A 20,255-nucleotide genomic window follows, 5' to 3' on the forward strand; every position below is an offset into this window, starting at 1 on the left:
ACATTAATTTTGCATTCTAGATTTTCTGCATTCATCAGAAACTTCACAACACATGTCACTGTTTTTGCTAGGATTTGTTTGTTGTCTGATTAGGAATTAATTGTCAGTGACAAGGTCTGAAGAAAATGTATTTCTAGCAATGCAGATATCTTCCTGATCTTGTTTGTTTTGTCCTGGAAACAAGCAACAACTTGCATATAGTTGCATATTGTATAGAGGACCTGGTTTACATGATGCCTGAAGCAATGCAATTCATTCTTCGGTTTGGTTTTGTTTAAGTATTGACCAGAGAAGAGCAGACACCTGTAGCAGAAATGTGCAGACAGAAAGGTTTGAGTCTCTTTTTGTGACCACAGTTGTGTAAACCCTTTGTCTGTATCTTTAGCATGTGTGTTGTCTTACTCCTTCAGGGCCTTCACATGATTTTTCTGTGTATGTGGTGAAAGCTGAATGTGCATTTGGTGAGCCTGTGGTGTTGCTGCTTGTGAATGAACCCAGAGGCTCGCTAATTGCGATAGTGAGTAGTAATCCACGTTGAATTACTGAATGCACTGCTTTTCTGCGTTTAGAAGGAGACTTGGAAGAATGCAGGGAGCAAAAGCTATCTTTTTCTATAGTAAAGAAAAAGTTTCAAGTAGCACAGGTCCGAAGACTGAAAGCTTGTGTCACCACAATTTTGTTGTCTACAAGTATTTATTTTTTTTTTCCTGGAAAAGAGAGTTGTTGGTTGGAATTGGAATGAGTCATTGTTTTTAGAAGTTAATATATTTGACTGCTCTTGAACTGGAAGTATTTTCGATGGGCTAAATACAAAAAGTTATGTAATGACTAGGCTGCCTGTTAGATAATTCACATAAATAATAGTGTGAGAGAAAAAAGGAAATGGGAATAGATAGAAGGACAACAGGGAAGAGAAAGGAAATATGAATTATTTTTTTTTACTGTGAAAGTCTTGTTCTGGCTGCAGTATCTTTTGAGGATTATGTAGAAACTTTGTACTATTTTTGTGCATTTGAATGTAGCTTTTTTTACTGATTGACCTAGTCTGGAGCACAGGTAAGCTAGAAGCACTCACAATAACATAACAGCCCCTTCTCTTTCATAAACAGTAAGGCACGAGATAGAATCAGCTCAGAGACTCTTGGGTTGCATGTGATTTGGTCACTGGTACTGGTAGCACGTTAGTTACGATTCATACTAAAGAGAACCTGAACAAACGTGAAAGAAAAAGGGAACAGGGAGAAATGGGACCTTTAGAGTAGATTTGGAAAAAAAGTCATCAGATATTTCTTTGCCAAAATTGTACCCAGCAGAGGAGATGATGCTTTGAGATGTTAATTCTTATTTGAAACTTGAACTACCTGGCAAGAGCAGAGAGGGAAAAGGGTTTCACCAGTGAGCTGTAGCAAGAAGCAGCAAATCTTTTACCACCAAAGTCTTCATTTGTTTGATACCTGTTGATAGTACTGTAATGCCAATTTTAAGTTTTGGGGCTGTTGAGTTCCAAATGGAATGTGCTTGTGGTTTGGGTGATTTGTGACACAATAGCATTAACTAGTTGTTATCACTGTAATCATATCAGTTATTTTAAGTGTGATTAGGGATGCTAATCTGTGCTGTAACAAGTGTCTCTGAGGTATGGTGGAAGGAGGCTTTCACTGGGATGTGGTAATGCCGGGGACTAGCTGTACAGAAATGGTGGGCTGGGGTGTCTAGGGGAGGTGGGCACTGTGCTTGAAGGATTTTTATAAAGGGTAACAGCATTACAAATACAGGGAGAGAGAGGCACTATTGGGTCTGTATGGGTGGAAATCCCAGGCCTTAAATGTACTACTAGGATTATACTGGCAGCCCCTGGATCAGGGTGGCAATAGCGATCAGGAGCTATTAAGTGAGATCAAAGAAGATGCAAATTTGGGGGAGTTACAGAAGAGATTTCAGCTACTTGGACAAAGATCAATTCTGTGCCTCATCAGGAGACAAAGTAGATAGAGCATTCTTCGAACTCAATAAATGATTGCTTCCTACAGTAACTAAGTTTAAACTGACAGGAGAAGCTGCTTTTCAGAGGGTCATAGGACTTACTTTAAGCTAGTAGTGAGGTGGCTTATAGCAACCACAGTACAATTACATATAACTGAGTAGAAGAGGACAGCAGACAAAATAAATCCAGCACATGGATATTCAATTTCAAGAAATTAAAATACCTAAAAATGAATCAAGTAGTTTAAAAAAAACCCTAAACCATGAAAAGATCTGCCCGAAAAGTGAACAGCCTACAGTGAGCTTGGAGTTTGTTTAAAAAATACTGTGTCAGAAACCAAGGTATACCATTTGAAAACAAACTGGTGTTGTGTCCACCCCCCTGAAAATCCCTGTGTGGCTCAAAGATAAAGCTAAAAAGCCATCGTAGGCAAAAGATGAGCATTTAGAAAATGGAAAGCATGGTGGGTGAGAACAGGAAAATCTGTAGCATGGCAGGTAAAATGTAAGAAGAAAATTAAAAAGGGTGGAAAGGAGGTTGAAGAGCACCTTCCACAGGAGGCTCAAACCAGTAGTAATACATTCTCGAAATCTGTCCAGAGCAGGAATCCAGGTAGTGCTTGTGTGGGATTGCTCGGTGACCGAAGGTGATGGAATGGGCACCTGGGGATGGTAAGGTGTAAGAGAAGCTCAGTGATCTCCTTGTTGTCACTGTTACTGCTAAAGATGGCCTCTAGAGGACATCCTGGGAACACCATACGGGTAACTGGCTGCCAGCAACCATAACATGACAGAGTTACAAAGGACACAATCACTGTTAACTGGAAAATACAATCCATTGGTAAATGTCAGCATGGCTTCTGTGAAGAGAAAATCCACCTTGTTAATGTACTGGTGTTCTGCATGTGCGTGGATAGAGGGAAGCAACAGGTATAATCAGATTTTCAGAAAACATTTGACAGAGTTGTATTAACAAAGCTAAATTTCCCCAGGCTTGGAGGAGAGGTTCTGTCATCAGTGGAAAGCTGGTGAAAGATTGATTTGGACTGCAGGTGACCTCATGAGGTGGCCACCTTTAGTCTCCTGCTCACAGAAGGTAGGTTGTTCAGGGTCTTGTCTGCTGGGGTTTTGAAAATGTGCAAGGGTGGCCATTTCACCACCCCTGTGGGTCACTCTTCCAGTGCAGACTACTCACATGGTGAATAATTTTTTTTCTTCCCTCAAACTGGAATTTTCCTTGTTGTGATTTATGACTGTTAGCTCTTTCTCTAGGCACTTGAGATGTGCCTGGCTTTGTCTTTTCTGTATCTTTTTAGCCCAGCTTGAGGTAAGCCTTCATTGCTGCCAGGACTCACAGCTGACTTGGGTTGAACTTCTTGTCTGCCAGGATCTCTAGTTTCTTTCCTGCAGAACTGTGGCTTCTCAGTTTGTTCCCAGCCTGTCCTGTTGCATGCAGTTGTTCCAGCCCTGGGATGGTGCACAGCACTTGCCCCTGTTGAACTGCTGTGAGGCTCCTGCCAGCCCATTTTTCCAGCATGTCATAGTCCATCTGAATTGCAGCTCTGCTTGTCAGGCTTCACCAGTTTGGTCTTATCCACAGGTATTCTGAAGGTGTGTTCTGTGCTGTTGTACTTGTCGTGATGAAGATGTTCATATTGTGTCCGCTATCAGCTCTTGTCGGTGGCTTTTTGTTACCAGGTACTAGTTAGATTGTAGACTGTAATCACAGTCCTTTGAACTTGGCAGTCCAGACAGTTTTTCATCCACTGTGTAGTCTGTCCATAGTTTAATACTGGCCCAGTGTGGCTGCAGGACTCTGCGTTACCAAAACTAGATACAGAACATTTACAGCTCTCTTGTTCATGTGTGTGCAGATGGATTTGCTCCACAGTCCCCAGAGACACTGCAGGGAGACAGGCAAGTCTGACTGGCCTCCATCTCCCTTATTGCCTGTCTTGAGGGTGACATTTTGTAGTCACCAGTCACCACATGGATTGATGTGACCTTTCAAAAATGGTAGAGAGCAGCTCCTTCTCCATCCTGTTTGGTCTTACGGAGCTGCGTCTGTCCAGTTTTCTTAAGGCAGTGTCTAACTTCATCTTTTGGTGCCGTTGTTAGTGCCTGGGAGCAGCAGGGACATGCTGGTCCCAAAGAGAAGGGACACTGAGTGTGGTAGCAAGGCAGGCGGCAGCAGTGGCCTCACCGGCGAGGGTACAGTCCCTCAGAACCCACGGGGTGATCAGGACAAGGTGGGCAATGGCAGGTGGCTGGGTTGAGGGAAGAGCCTGGGCTGGCAGACGGATCCACGGTGAGGCGGCTTTGTGGTCAGGCTGGGAAGTCAACTTTGTAGCTCAGGTAGGGGCCAAAAGTGAGAGCCACAGCTCCCAAGGCAGGGGGGGTCGGTCTCCTCCCAGCCGACAAGCGACAGGACAAGGGGAAACGGGCTCAGGCTGCACCGGGGGGGTCAGATCGGGTGTTGGGAAACATTTCTTCACCGAGGGGGCGGCCAGGCACTGGCACAGGCTGCTCAGGGAGCTGGGGGGGGGGGAGGTGTCACCATCCCCGGGGGTGCTGAAAAGCCACGTAGATGCGGTGCTTGGGGACATGGGCCGGTGGTGGGCTCGGCAGTGCTGGGGCAGCGGTTGGCCTCTATCTCAAAGGCCTTTTCCAACCTAAATGATTCTGTGATTCTACCCTTAATGTTGGTGCTTAGACTGGGTTTGTCCAGCATTTTCACCAGTGATCTGGAGAAATGAATGACCAGTGAAATCTCCAGGTTTACTGATGTTACTGTAGTTTTGGGTCATAAGAAGCTACGCCAAAGGTAGAAGGAGGGTATTGGCAAACTGAGTGATCAGAAAGGTGGCAGAAGAGCTTCAGTGTAGATGAATTTATGAGAACTTAAGGTAATTAACATAAATATGATTTAGATTGCTTTCCCTAAATTAAAGGCAATTAATCTAGGGAAAAGCAGTCTAAACCGTATCTACATAAGAAAGATTCCTGAACTCGGAAACAGGCAGTTAAGACTCCAGGAGGAGAACCTGAGGGCAGTGGTGGGCCATTGAGATGGTTAGTCGGTGTAAAGGGCAGCCAAACAAGAAGCCCACGGTGTTGGCCGTCATAAGGGAGGGTGATGCGGACAGCAGTAAGAAACTTACCTCTCTGTAGTAGAGCTGTGGTTGCAGCCACATCTCGTTTACTATGTGCAGTTCTGGTTGCTACGTCTTAAGAGGGAGCAGAGAGAGGCAGAACAGTGATCATAGGGGCTGGAGCAGGTGCCCGATGAAGAGAAGCTGAAGGCTGGGACTGATTTGGAGGGAGAATGTGGTCAAGGCGCACAAAGTGCTGCAGGCAGGGGATGTGCTGACAGCGGAGCTGCTCGCCCAGCCCTGCCGCACGCGGGCTGAAGGCGCTCGGAAGCTCAGGGGAGACGGTGGGAGACAGCCGAGAATCCTTCATGCGGCAGGGTGGGAGCTGCCGACCGCGCCGGGGCGGGACACGGTTGCGGGGAGAGGCCGGTGCGCGGGTGGATGCGGGAGGACGAGGCAGGGATGTCCTCTCTGCGGGTGCCCAGGCTCACGCACTCCCCGCCGGTGTCGGCTCCTGCTGCTGCTGGAGATGGGGGTGCGCGGGGCTGTCGGACGTTGGTCCGACCCCGCGGGCTGCTTCTGTGCTCCCCCTGCCTCTGCCAGCAGGACTGGTGCTGTGTGAAGCGAATGGTGCAATAAATCTGCTTAACTAAAAGCAGCGACTCTTCCTGAGCTGCTGAGCATTGAACACTGTCATTTAAACTGTCCTTTTCCCCAGCCAAAAATCTCAAATATCCAGTACTTTATTCTTCCTTTAATATTTTTGAGCAGGTTACTCTAGCAACTGGCGTTGCTAAGACACAAATAGCTGCAGATGTTCTCAGAACTGATTGCACCGCGATAAATACCATGGCTGCCGCTAATGCTAAATAACAAAAGTAGTAAGTAAATTTACTGTAGTCACAACCTTTTTAGTAAAATCATGCTGAAAGTTGAGTACTGAAAAATTTTCTGTAATAGAACTATAGATTAATTTCCTGGTTGCCTCTAGTGGTATCTGTATTGCTATCTGATATGTGTTAGTAAAATCTTGTACTGAAAACAAAACTTAGAGCTGCATAATGTAACTGCTTCCTTTTTTGTGGTTAATATGATGCAGATTTGCTGTCTTGACTGACAGGGGATTAAAAATGTCAGTCTTCTGTTCAGAAAATCTCCTAATCTGTTTGAATGTGTCTGAAGTGGCTTCTAGAAATCTAAGGCCTGTGCTCTCCTGTTTGAAAGTTTGTTTTAAAAAGCTTTTAAGGCAGACGGTGTTTTTTTCCTCCAGAGCTGCAGCTGTAGAGATTTGTCACCCATTTATCAGTTATCTAAACCACAAAAATGTATGTGAGCTGTAGGATACCAGGTACCTTATCTGTGGTCGTCGAAAAAATCCCTTCTCAGTGCAAGTTGAATCCTCATGAACAGAGGAGTTAATTGACTTTTTTACTTTTCTTACGTTTGCATAAATTACCATACTTTGTTTAATAACTACAAGGTTAATAGCAGGTTTGTGCCGTGTGAGCTATGCACATTAGATCTATCTAGAAGAAATGCCGACTTGTTTCTGGGCTCAGTGGGAGCTGTTTTTCTCAAGGATGAAGTTGTTATTTCCAAATTTGCCTTTTGTAAAAACAGTTCTTTTCCCCATTAAAAATTTCCCTGCTGTGTTTCAAAATCAAATTTTTAAAAATTGCATAAGAACTGGGAAGTCAAGCTGCTTGTGTGTCATTGTTCGAGCAAAGTGAACTGAAGACAGTCTTAACGTTGATAGCCCTTGAAGGATTTAATAATATCATGAAAATTCCTATTAATGAAATAGGCATTGCTTAGAGTAAAACTGCATTTGTGTGACCACATTTAATTTCAGTAATTTTCTCACTTTATAAATACTGCAAAAAAAAATTTCCATTTTAAAATTATGAAATGTTAATCAAACCGTGGTTCTTTTAATCCTACAGGACTGCATTTACAGGCTTGTCATGGCCTCTTGTATCTTCAAAAATGGGACGTACAGTCTGCCGTCCTTGTAACTTCTGGTGTTTTATTCCAAGTCTTCCCTGCCTAATGAAGAAGGGAGGAGAGAGTGCAGAGAGAGAGCAGTAAGCAATCCAGCATATCTCCCGGCAAAGGTTTATTCTCTGCTGTTCTTAACAGTATTTTGCAAATACCCATGTGTTGCATGTGTGTATCTGGGTGTGTGCGTGGAGAGTGTGAAAAAGCGAGGAACAGCAGAGTATAAATCTTTGCCATGAGATCTGCTGGATTTGTTAAAGATATGAAATCAGCAGGCTGGTGTGTAGCACAGCTTTCATTCTTTAACTTTATTCTGTTTTCTGTTTTTTAAATCTCTGCTCTCTGCTGCTGGAAAAGGAAACTAGTAGAGAACTGTGCTTAAAAAAGGGGTGGATTTAACAAAACAAAGCTTGAGATATGGTGCCTTGAAGATGGATTTTAGAGGGAATTTTTAAGAATTGTTTTGGAGAGAAAGACTCTTGTTTCAGGAGTTGGTTGTTGATAGTGTTAGAAAGTTTGGGGGTACCACCATTTAAAGCTAGAAACCCAAGTTCCTTTTCCCTCTTACCCCATTTGTATTTTCAAACACTGGAGTAATGCACGTGTCTCATCTGCTTGGCAGTCATGGAATGGCTGTCAGATACTGAACGTGCAGCCTTAATATGATATTTATAAATTAACTTGGGAACACCACGGGAAGGAGATTGTGCATTGTGTTACTTGCACGTCTACTTGTGAAAGCAAATAAATTATTTGTATTAAGCATTTCATTCCTTGATGGGGGAGGAAAGCCAGGTGGGCCCTTCCTCTTCGGCTCACCCCTGCCGTTCTTGCCTGTCACCAGAGTTGCATCAGCCTACTAAATACTGCAATTCCCTTTTCTTTAAAATATCTTTAAACTTTTTTGAGTTTGTAGGCAGGCGCACCAGATAGAACATTTTACACACCCAGGCATCTATTTACTCATTTTGTTTGCATCATTATGGTGGTGGTACAGCTTCATGAAGAATTTCCATTACCTTGTTTTTGCCTGAAGGAAGGAAAAATGAAGCGTAGTACACTAAATTGTTCAATTCCTGACAGCTCCTTAGGGGGCTGTTTTGTTAGACAGACCGAACTAGGAGCCAGGCTGATGCTGTCATTTCCTGTGATCTTTAATCAAAGCTGTTTGAAAACAAAATGGGAAATTCTTCAAAACTTCAGAGAATGCCTCTTACAAGAGATCACGTAGGAGTGGCAGTGGGCTGAGTTTGCTTGCTCGGTGTAGTCAGAACGCTAGTTTGGCTATGTAGGGTACCGAATTGGAAATATTTCAGCAGCTTGGCTGATGAAATTCTGTCACAGTTGGATAGAGAAATGCTGAGATATGGGGAAGGGTAAAATTGTAAAGAAACTTTCCCATGGAACAAGGAGGTTATATCCATACACCTGCTCACACCCTGATGTGGAGGGGCACGAGTCACTGCCAGTGTGGGAGATGGCTGATACTGTGTTTTGCCTGAAGGTTAAAATTTAAGTCATAAGCCTTTGGAGAGAAAAAAAAAAAAGCATTTTGTAGCTGTGCAGTGCATAGTAATATCAGTATGTGTCTCTTTTCACTTTTTGTATTTCTTTCTTTGTGTGTTTTTAATTATTTTTTAAAGGGGGAGGGGATCCACCGCATCCCACTGTGCCAAATTCCGCTCTTCTCCGAAAGAAGCGGTTTGTCATGTGGCGAGTGGCACAGAGTAAAAAGCATATTGCAAAGAAAAAACATGCTCCGGTCAGGTGGTGGCTTAGATCGCTTTAGCCGCGCTCTCCAATCCCACGTGCATGTCGTGTAGCAGCATGGCACAGATTACGATGAAATACTCCACAGGAAAATACGGAAAGCATAGACTATTCTGCTGCTGCTTAATTCATATATTCATTGTATATATTCGTGGTAAGGTGCTGGCCCTTGAGTAAAAAAGGAGTTGAAATAACTGCATAATCATGTTATTATGCATACAAAATGTTATGGCTGCTGCCATAAAAGACAATAAAAAAATGTTTCTGTGAATACATTAGCAACAAAAGGAGGGCTAAGAAGAACCTCCAGCCTTTATTGGATGTAGGGGAAAACATAGTGACAAAGCATGAAGAAAAGGCTGGGGTACTTAATGCTTTCTTTGCTTCACTCTTTAATAGTAAGATCAGTTGTTCTCCGGGTCCCCGTCCCCCTGAGCTGGAAAACGGGGATGGGAAGCAGAATGCAGCCGCCACGGTCCAGGAGGAATCAGCCAGCAACCTGCTGCAGCACCAAGACACATGGAGCGGTGTCTGGGGCCAGGGGACCCAGCCCAGGGTACCGTCCCGGGGTACCGCGGGAGCTGGCGGAGCAGCTCGCCGAGCCGCTCTCCATCACTGATGAGCGTCTGGGCTGACCGGGGGGCTCCCAGCAGGCTGGGGCTGAGCCAGTGTGACACCCACCTGCGCAAGGGCTGGGAGGAGGGTCCGGGGAATGGCAGGCTGTCAGCCTGCCCTGGGTGCTGGGGAAGCTCGTGGAGCAGAAGGTCCCGAGTGCCTTCATGCGGCACGTGCAGGACGGCCGGGCGTCAGCCCTGCCAGCGCGGGTTTGTGAAAGGCAGGTCCTGCCTGAGGAACCCGATCTCCTGCTGCAGCCCGGTGACCCACTTAGGGCTGAGGGACAGGCGGTGGGTGTTTGCCTGGGCCGTGGCGAGGCCCTTGCACCATCTCCCGCAGCGTTCTGGGGGGGCTGGCTGGCGGCCGCTGAACACGAGCCAGCAGGGTGCCCAGGGAGGCCGGCAGCATCGCGGCTTGTGTCCGCTTCAGCAGGGTGCCCAGGTGCCCAGGGAGGCCGGCAGCATCGCGGCTTGTGTCCGGAAGAGCCGGACCAGGGCAGCGCCCGTCCCCCCGTGCTCGGCGCTGCGGGGCCGCCCCGCGCCCCTGGGCTCAGCGTTGGGCCCCTCACGGGCAGAGGGACGCAGAGGGGCTGGAGCGTGTCCAGAGCCGGGCAGGGGGCTGGGGTGGCTGGGGGGGGTCGGCCTGGAGAGGAGGGGGCTCGGGGGGCCTGATCGCTCCCTGCAGCTCCCGGACAGGAGGGTGTAGGCAGGGGGGGGTCGGTCTCCTCCCAGCCGACAAGCGACAGGACAAGGGGAAACGGGCTCAGGCTGCACCGGGGGGGTCAGATCGGGTGTTGGGAAACATTTCTTCACCGAGGGGGCGGCCAGGCACTGGCACAGGCTGCTCAGGGAGCTGGGGGGGGGGGAGGTGTCACCATCCCCGGGGGTGCTGAAAAGCCACGTAGATGCGGTGCTTGGGGACATGGGCCGGTGGTGGGCTCAGCAGTGCTGGGGCAACGGCTGGACTTGATCTCAAAGGCCTTTTCCAACCTAAAGGGTTCTGTGATTCTGTTATTTTATTTTAACTTTCTGTTTAAGAGATACAATTTCATTACCCTAAATAAAGCTTTTTTCTTAGGGAATAGTGGCTTTATTAAAGTAATATAAAACCCTGTTCAAACAGCTTTTTTTCTAATCAGTGTAATTACTGCTTGTTGGTCTTATAACAGTATCTTTGATTTTAATTATTTGCAGCTTGAGAGAAGAACTGTACCTCAGCCGAAATTTTATATTCAAAGCCAAGGCAGATGGGCTTGAAAGAACAGAATGAAAGTAAATAGCAGTCTATCCTGATGCTAGTAGCAGGTACCTTTCAGAAAGTATACCCACAGCATCTAGTTAGAAAGAGTCTGACTGAAGTAGAATTTGCATTTTAGGATTTTTAAAACGGGCTTTCTTGCAAGAAACTGTACATAACTTGCCAGGGCTTTTAGTAGGGAGTTATTGGCATTGCGATCTTGTGCAGAACAGAAGGCAGGCAACTCATCGGTGTGATTCTGCAGCCCGTTCCTCTGCGCTGATGCCTTCCATTTCGAAGTTTAGATAACATGCCTTCATACATCGAGCAGGCAAAGTAAAACAACGTGCAAATACCCGTCCTTGGTAATTCCACACTGTTGGTAGATTTGTGTGCAAATTGGAATTAAACCAAGATGGCTCTTCAAAATGAGTCGATTAAATTGAAAATGTTGTTTCATTCACATATTACAAAACAATTTTTATCAGGGTAAATAATGAAAACCACCCCATAAAGGGGAAAAGGTATGGCGTTTTGCTGTTTTCAGAAGTGTGCACCTGACTCATTTTTGCTGAATGTTTTTTTTCATTGCTGCAGCTCGTTTGATGGCTTGTTGCGCTCTCAGTCACGTTTTGTGCTGGTTTTCTCATTCATGGGCCTGGTGGCCCACAGAAGTATTCCCACCATCAGAATCTACTTCTCAGACATCCCTCCCACACAGAGAAATATAAATGGCTATATAGATGGGGAAAGTGACCAAACTCCTCCAGCTGCTTGCAAAGCTGTTAATCAGCAATTTCTTGCCTTTGGAGGCTGGTGTCAGTCCCCTTCAGGAAGCAGTGGCGTTTCTGGGACTGGGACCGGCAGCAGGACCGACGGCAGTGGCTCTTCTCCTGCCTGAGGGTTGCATTGGCACCCCCTGCCAAGGGTGTGACTGCACCAGTTTGAACTCTGTGGAACTGAAGATCTGTTTTGATATCTCTTCTGTTGTGATTGCTTAAGGTTTTAAAATGTTCTGCAATAGAAGCTGTGTGATAAGCTTATCTGAGGCACAGTCGCCCTGAGTCTTCCACAAGTTAAAAATCTAATTTTGAGATCTGAGAAGCCATTAAAAAGAATCAGTGTTGTTTATCTCCAGTTTTTACACATCAGCTTTGTTTGTGGTGAGCTGCTGGCTAAGTAAGCCGCTGTGAGTAGCTGAGCTGCAACAGGCGCCAGGCGCGGGGTCTGGTTTTTGGAGAGCTGAGCGGTGGGCAGCCTGCAGCACCCAGGGGTGCTGGGACTGGCGGAGGGCGTACGCCTGCCCGAAGGCTGCAGCCAGCTGATGGCCAGCGCGGGGGTGATGGATTAGCCATATCGGAGGGTGCTGTGAGGGAAACACGTGCAGCCGGCGCAGGTGCTGCCCGGGCTGGCGCTGAAGCTGTCAGCAGCTTTGCTCAGCCTCTCCCGGAGGGAGGGAGGGAGGGAGGCAGGCAGCAGCTGCCCTGCCCGGCACCATGCCCGGAGGTAACGAAGGTGGGGGCTCTGGCCTCCGTCCGCGCTCCCCATGCCCGGCCACAAGAAGTCATGTGGCGGCTCTACCGGAGAACTGGTGGTGGGTGGGTGATACCGGTTGAAAGGCTGTGGAGCCATCTGTACATCACTGTGACTTACGCCCTCTGTTTTGCCCAAGTGAAGCATGAGTAAGATGGTAAAATTGTGGTTTCGTTTCCTGTGGCTGTCAGTGAAAAGGGGCATCCTGCTGCCCCACTTGCGTGCTCTGCCTGTTTCCCCATCCTGCTGGCTGGGGCTGTGTGAGACCAGAGCTGATGCCACTTAAAGCAGTGGAGCAGAAAGGTTGTGCTTGGGTGCCTCTGGTTTGGTGTTTGGGTTTTTTTCTTTCTTTCTTTTTCCTTAGAAGGAGGTCAGATCCCAGATCCAGACTGCTGTTCAGCCACACAAGTGCTTTGGTGGCCACAAAGGAAGGGGTGTCAGGCCAGCAAGAATGTGTTGCTGGAGATAAGGAGGAGCAGGAGCTCTTCCTTCAGCAGCAGCTTAAACTGTGGTGTAGGAGGCATTTGCTGCAGAGACCCCATCACTCCTAGCTACTCAGGCGTACCGGTTAGGTACATCGCTTTCACCCCAAAATGCAGGCTGCTTCTTGTTCTGCCCACTTCTGCATAACACCAGCTACAAGCACTAGGTCTTTGTGAGATGTCTTCTGCCCAAGCTGCTATTTCTGGAGGTACAGAGTATTCTCCAGAGGAAAGCATGAAGTCACCAGAGGTCAAGCTTTCACTTGCCATCTGCTCAGCTGCTTTGGTTCAATCATTTGTTTCCAGATGCTACAAGATGCCCTGCTCATTTGGGAAGAGAGTTTTGTTCCCAAGTGTAATGACAGGACCCTGGGAATCTCTTTTGTCTTTCTAATTGTTTAGATCCTTCTTAAAAACAACATTAAAGATCAGCTTACAGCTTTTTAACGAAGCATGGAATGGGAAATTACTGCTGTATGGATCGAAGTGTGATGTGAAGTCTTTTTCCATACTGAAGAGTTTAGTTTGGAATTTTTCACAGAAATTGCACAATGAAATAGTGTCAAGTAGCAAACATGAAGGACAAGGGACAAGACAGGACCCATTGGTATCAGTTTCAAATATTCTTGCTGGTGGCCATTGTATTCTATGCTCCTATTCATGGTTTTTGAATGCCACAGTTTCTCTTAAGTCTTGATTTTTCTCTGTTATTCCTACAAAAAAGTAAAAAGGAAATAAGCTTTTATATTTGAAGAAAAGGTGGTGGAGGAAAAACTGGAATGGTGACAGTAGTACTTGATATTGTATACTTTCTTGTGTGGTTTGAATAGGGTCATTTCAAAGGAACCTGAGTTATTGAAGAGACTTACTGTAAATTCAGTTGATACACTGTTAAGGCGATGAAGGTAAGTAGCTTTGATTAGGGGAGGCAGCCTTGGAAAACGCTCAGACCCTCAATGAAATTTTACCCTGGCGTATATGATACACCCTGGCATGTAAGACCTTTATCTGTCCTCAAATAAGGGAGAAGAAATCCTTTGTGTTTTCATGGTTAATATGAAATTATTCCAGGCTACAGAGCATGCCTGTACCTGGCACGTGGTGCTCCACTGCAGGCTGGCTGCACATGCGAGGAGTCTAAGTAGGTCTGGCAGGGGCCAGGAGGGGGGAATAGCAATTGTTTTCAGGATGCAGGAAAGTTGTTTCTGTTAACTTGTTTAGTCCATTTGCATGGGGACAATTTCATAATGTGAGGGTGCCTGAATGCTCCAGACAGGATGGGGAAAACAGAAGGACACAGAGAAAGGAGAGGCGAGTGAATGACCACCTGCATTTCCACTGAGATTTACAGAAAAACTGTCACGGCTGTGGAGGCAGGAATAGGTTCTACCTCAGCACACAAATTCACTGTATTTAATTGCTTCCAAACCACTAAGTGTTTTTCAGTATTTCTTCTAATTTCTGTAATCTGCTTAGGTTCTGCTTTGTGTGCAATAATGCACACGTGTGTATGGAAGAGGCAGCTCTGCTGGGATGGAGAGGAGGCATCTACTTGATTTTGGTGCAGTTGAGATAGAGCTTGTCTGAAGAGGTTAGGGTTTGTTTTAATAAACTGGCTCTGAAATGAGAGGGTGAAAGAAGAGCAATCAAATTGTGTAGGTCACACTGTTTGTGAATGTTGGTCGGGCAGAGGGGGAAGCCGTGGAGGACATGTGCCTTTATCTTTTGTGCACTAAACTGCAAAAATTAATCAGGTTGTGAAAGTAATTGAAAAATTTCCTTTTCATGGTTTTAAAATCGGGGGGGATAGCAGCTCTTGGTGTAATATACAAGATCTGTCTGCTAAATGCTGCTGGGTTACTTAGCTTCCAAAATAAAAGTTATTTTAAAAATTTCATCAAACGTCTCTCTTTGAAAGGTACAATTGAAATAATAAACTTGCTTTGTGGATTTGGCAATAAACAGTACTGCATGTGAATACATTTAGGTGTACAGTCTTGTCCTGATTTTTTTTTTTGTTTGTTATATAAATGTTCTAAATGAAAACAGGTTAGATTGAATCACGCTGTTTACTGACCTAGTAGACCAGACCTGATCATTTAAAGTGTCTTTAAAATCATGGTGCACGTGTCTGATTGATACATTAGCTTCTGTAGTCAGTATGGTACAAGTAAATGATGTAGAAATGTGCCACGTGCGTAAAAAATCTGTATCTTGAAGATTAAAGCTAAATCCCTTGTTTATGAAATCTCTCCATATATGAATTTCATCTTTTACTTGGGAGATGGCAACATGAGTTTAGAAAGCTTGTGGGTGGAATATATGACAATTAATGTTCTCTGATAGCCTAAATGATAAGCCCCCCAAAAAGTACATAAAGCTATGAACACCTTTTTTTGACAGGCTTTGAGGACTGCTGAGGAACACACGATTTGAATCATTTAAGCACCCATGGAAGAGGCACAAGACTTACCTGAACAACCTGTAAGTACATTTAAAAAGACTAAAACTGAACATAGAAAACAAATTGGTGATCTCACAAATTCAGTATACAGTTATTTTAATTAATAATGGAAAATAAGGCTTATACTTAGTATATTTATCTAGAGGTGAAAAATCATTTTGGTGTTAGTAAAATATGTTGTAAATTTAATTTATTATAATCATAGAGGCAATAGTAATAAAAGGAATAGTTATGTATGCTTAAACTCTGTAATGTTTCTATGTAAAATAACTACTTGTTATGCACAGAAAACCAGACTATTTCAAGCCTGTTCTAGAGTAATTAAAATTTGCTATTTTACTAACCGATCAGCATGCTGGTTATTACAATGTGTATAGTCTTTAATTCTTCTTGTGCTTGAGATCTTGAAAACGTCCTGTGATCCATCATCTCTACCAGTGCAAAGCATTTTTAAAAATTCTTAATTTAACAATGTGTTCAAGTAGGGAATCATGTCTTAAGTTAAAAATTGCTGTCCAGACATCTTACATATTTGCAATTCTGTCTGTATTATCAGTAACAAGTAATACCCCATCACAGAAGTTTTGGGTAGAGCGATTATGAGTACAGTATGATAGGAAGTTACATTTGTATATCTGAAACATAATAGCATAGGAATTAAGCAAAAAAATTTGTATTGATGTTACATTCTCAAATTAAACCTGATGCAAACTCAACAAGAAATTGCCAAGTTACCTTGTGAAAGAAGCTTAATTTAATTTTGAAGACCTTTTCAAAAGCACACAAAAATAGAGTAGTATGGGAGGGCAGTATGGTGTTCTCGTTGAAAAGATTCTGATGGGTTTTAATGTGAGACTTTTATGTTCCTTAGTTACCTAGTTAGAAAATACCCGGTAATGTCAATTATGCAGTTTTGTGATTTGGGAACAAAGTTGAATGAAATGGAAATGTAAATTCACAATTGTTCAAAATATTGCTTGGCACAACATGCAGATTATGTGCCTGAGTCAATACGCATAAAATACGAAACTAATCAGCAAAAACATATAAACTCCAGATATTTGTAGGACTTTAAAAATGGATTAAATGCATGCGTTAACAAAGGAAATACCTGTGATTACATCCCTAAGTAATGGAAACTTCCTTATAAAATTTTATTCTTTGGGGCATGAGAGACAGGGTACAGCTAATTTTTAGTACATGAAAGCATCCTCTGTAAGCAGATTCTGCTGTAATTTTCAACTGAAGATTTTCTCGGTAATTTCTTTTAAGTATCTTACGCCAGTCAGTCATTCTAAGACAGAATGTGAGACTATTGATCCCAGCTAGTAAATGAGGCGGTGTTCTGAGTATAGTAGCACATTGTTGCAGGAAATGAAAAGAACGTTTTTGGGGTTTTGTGGTGAGACCATTCCTGAAATAAGTGAATTTTCCTAATTAAAAAAAAAAAAAAAAGAAAACTGAAGTCAGCTTTTCAAAATCCTGTCAGCCTAGTAGCCCAGTGCTGATAGTATACAAACTTGGTTTCTTTCCCAAATCATTTTGCTTTTCTTAGTCATGGGAACAAGTTTAGTATGTTGCCTCAAAAAAGCAATGTTTATAATGTTTATGGCAAACTATTGATAACTGAATCCAGAAAGGACCCTGTGGAGAAGCCATCAGGCTTTGAGTTCAATGTATTTAACCTAAAAAAAAAAAGAAGTTGTGTCATTTTCTTGCGTTGATGTGGACTGATGTAATAATTGGTGAATTGGTGCAAATGTACACAGTGTGTCTTCTCTAAATGAATGTTAGACTTCTCACTTCCCCACTTCACATGCTGCCTGGCATGTTTAACAGGCATGTCTTCTGTCCCTGTTCTTGGAATGTTTCTTCCCTTCTCAAGTCTGAATTGGAATGGAAAAGTTTCTGTGCCCACCGCAGTGCTAGAAAACAGAAACAGACATGGGAAATAAGAGAGCAAAGGGAAGTTTTGGGGAAAATGATCGAAAGTGACCTCCTGCCCTTCCCATGACCAAGAAGTTACTCATTCATAATAAGCTGTGAATCAGGATTAGCTTTTAGAAGTCATCCTGTAATCTCTCACTTGTTGAATGCATTGTGGATGCATGTAGTTGATTTTTATGATACTTTATTTAATCCTTCATACTGGAAAATGAAGGGATGGTGAACTTGTGTTTGCTCATTGCAGATATCCACTGGATTGCTGTGTTTGGAATGACAGCAGCAATGGCAAGCCAGAGTCAGTAGCAGGGTGTTGAAAAGGGCTTCAGAAATGCCCAACGCTGCCAAAAGTGTAGAGAAAAAACGATGGTCATGTGTTTGGGCTGAAGATTTTTCTTAATTGAAATTGGCAAAGGATTTGCAATAAAATTCTGCTTTCCTGACTTGAGTGCGGTCCTCCGTTCACAACAGCTGCTGCAGTCTTAAATGGCTTTGGCAGCATTTGCTCCAGCAAGTCGTCGCCTCGCTTGTTGGCTGGCTGTGAGTGTGGGAGTGTCCCTGGTCCTGCTCGGGCTTGGAAATTACGCTGTGAACATCAGTCTAAGAGTTGGATTCCATCGTAGAGCAGCTGTTATCTTGACGTCAGGAAGAATACTGTTTCTGCTGTGATTCTGAACTCAACTCCAGTCCTGGTAGATCTGGGGCAGAAACAGAGTTTCCCAGCGCAAAGAATAATTTGGATTTTCAGTTACAGAAATTTGTGATTTGTGAGCTGGGATCGATTAATGTGTCACTTGACTTTTTTATTGTTGTTTTTAATTTTTTTTTTTAATTTAAATCAACATAAGCCCAAAACTAATAGTGAAATAAAAAGATGGAGGTAGGAGCAAAGATGTAGCTTATGTGACATGTTCACTGTAGTGCAATAGAACAGCTTAGTGAGATCAAGTCTGAAGTTGCTGAAGCTGAAACTTGAATCACTGAGGTAGACAGCATCTTTTTCCTGGTTTTAATTTCTTTTCCTTTTTCTCTTTTTTTTTTTTTATTTTTAAGGAGTGAATTCACTTCTCCTGTGATCCTGTCACTTGAGAGGGGACAAAAAAACCCTCAGCATCTCTCCAGAGGTGCTCAGAGGGGAGTGTGTGTTGAAAGGAGGCGTTTGAAGAGGTTTCAGCAGCCTTTTCGAAGGGTCATGCAGGAGAGGGTGACCAGGCGCCCCGTGTACGGTTTGGGGTTGGCGCGCGATCGTGCAGGCCTCCGCTGGGAGCATGGCGCCTTGTGGCAGCACTTTCTCCTTGTGCCCTGGATGTCATCCTGAAGTTACTGTTACTAGGTGCTGTTCGTCCAATAAATAGGTTTGGTGACATGTGGCAGGAGAGAAAATGCTTTCCAAGCCCACGGAAGACGATGTTTAACACTGTTCCCTCCCACTTAAGTTTGTATCATAAATTGCCATAAAAGTTTCAAGATTTTGTAAATGTTACTGCGTAGCATTAAGATGTTAGGGAGAATTTCTTTTAAAAACCTGCAGAGATGGGCGCTAGCCAAGGCTAGCCAGTTGAGGCACATGATAGATTGAAATTCATAATTGCTGTTTTGCTTGACCTATGCTGCATGCTCGCACTGGGTATCCCATGTTCCAGAGCCATTTAAAGAGAGTATGAAAACCTGTCCAGATTTTTACTGATTTTTGTTTTTTAAATGAACTGTTGACTTAAAGGAAAACTCATTTAAAAGATTGTTCTCTGTACAACACCAAAGGCACGTTTCTGGCAGAGGGGGAAGATACCCCATCGGAGGAAGGCCGGGCATGATGGCTGGCAGTGTGGGTACTCATCAAGACAGAAGTGCCAGTTGGGACCAACGTTGGCAGAGCAGCAAAGCGGTGTTTTGAGTTCAAGCCCTGACTATCGAGAGATGTTTCAGGAACAGCTTTTGCATTCTGGTTGTGATGAAAATGTCAGTAAAGCTGATGTGTTCTTGCAAAACCTCAGTGCTTTTTGGTTTGGATTTTTGTTGTTGTTGTTGTTTTGGGTAAGTGAGCTGATTTCTCTGTCCACCTCCCGTATTAAAAAAAACACCCAACCACTACTGAATTTAAGAAGCCAGATTTTATTGAGTACCTGACTGGAAACAGCAGCATTCCTCCTATGAAATCTAAAATTCAAGCTCCCAACTCTTAAGTTGATTTTTATTTTTATCCTCAACGTAATTTTGGTCTGAAGCAGTTTGCTGCTACTTCTTTTGATGCAATTCATTTTTTCCTATCTCCTTTCATTAAGAACCCTGTGGACAGTTTGACATCCTGAGCCAAACTGGTGCAGTGTTGGTGGCTTGAGGTCCTTGCTCAGGAGGGGTGGCAGGGTCTCAGGCAGGAGCTGGAGCACCTGCTGCAGGGCAGGATGCCAGCAGGGGTTGAGGGCACTATGGATGGGCAGCAGCCATGCTCTGATAACTTGGTGCCCAAGAGAGCTGAGGGAACACTAGTCTGCTTTCCCTTGGTGTTGTAGTTAACATGGTCTTCAGGTGGGGAAGACTTTTGGCCCTGAACCTCTTGTCAGTGGGGAGCAGAAGCAGCACGTATTCCTGGCCAGGCAGGAGAAGGTCCTGAAGAGGTCTGTGGAGCTGTGGGAGTGGAGAACTACATCAGTAGTTGATGTCAATGCCCATGTTACGAGCTCTTTGCTCAGGTTGAAGTGATGAATGCCAGAAGATTTGAGGCTGTATGATATCTAAGCCGCCGGGCTGCCATAGTCTTTTGTCATTGCCTTTGCCTTTTGTGTGTGTGTGATGAGCGCTGATGAAGTTTGTGGTGTTCTGCTGTGAAATGCCAGGGGGAATTGCTGCTGAGAAGACGAGATGGAAGCAGACTGAGCTATAAATAAAATATTGGTAACCTCATTGTGGAAAGATTGTCTTTTTGGCTTTCTCCTTTCCATCCTTACTGTTTGCTTACTCCTTTCCTCTCGCTGCTGCCTTGAGCCTTTATCCGTTGTTGTACCTCTGCCTCCCATCTCCCTCTACCGAACAGGAATTTACTTGCATTTTATTAATTTATTTTTTAAAAAGTTTTGAGCACATTTTGACCTCTCATGCCCAAACTGTATCTTCCTGGCGTTTTATTTATACTTGCCTGAG

General features: G+C 44.3%; 1 protein-coding gene across 6 annotated transcripts in view; it reads left to right on the forward strand.

Moving 5' to 3' along the window:
- Positions 1 to 20,255, forward strand: part of EYA3 (EYA transcriptional coactivator and phosphatase 3) — a 60,062-nt gene that overhangs the window by 4,636 nt on the left and 35,171 nt on the right. For 5 of the 6 annotated variants that reach the window (XM_055798211.1, XM_055798214.1, XM_055798217.1 and 2 more), the window contains exon 2: positions 15,113 to 15,193. In XM_055798211.1, coding sequence (XP_055654186.1) covers positions 15,161 to 15,193 — 33 coding nt within the window. In that variant the 5' untranslated portion in view covers positions 15,113 to 15,160. Of the gene's footprint in view, positions 1 to 15,112; positions 15,197 to 20,255 lie in introns of those variants that run through there. The other variant, XM_055798212.1, reaches the window with a different exon arrangement.

The sequence above is a fragment of the Falco peregrinus genome, chromosome 3 (assembly GCF_023634155.1).
Source record: "Falco peregrinus isolate bFalPer1 chromosome 3, bFalPer1.pri, whole genome shotgun sequence".
Lineage (NCBI taxonomy): Eukaryota > Metazoa > Chordata > Aves > Falconiformes > Falconidae > Falco > Falco peregrinus.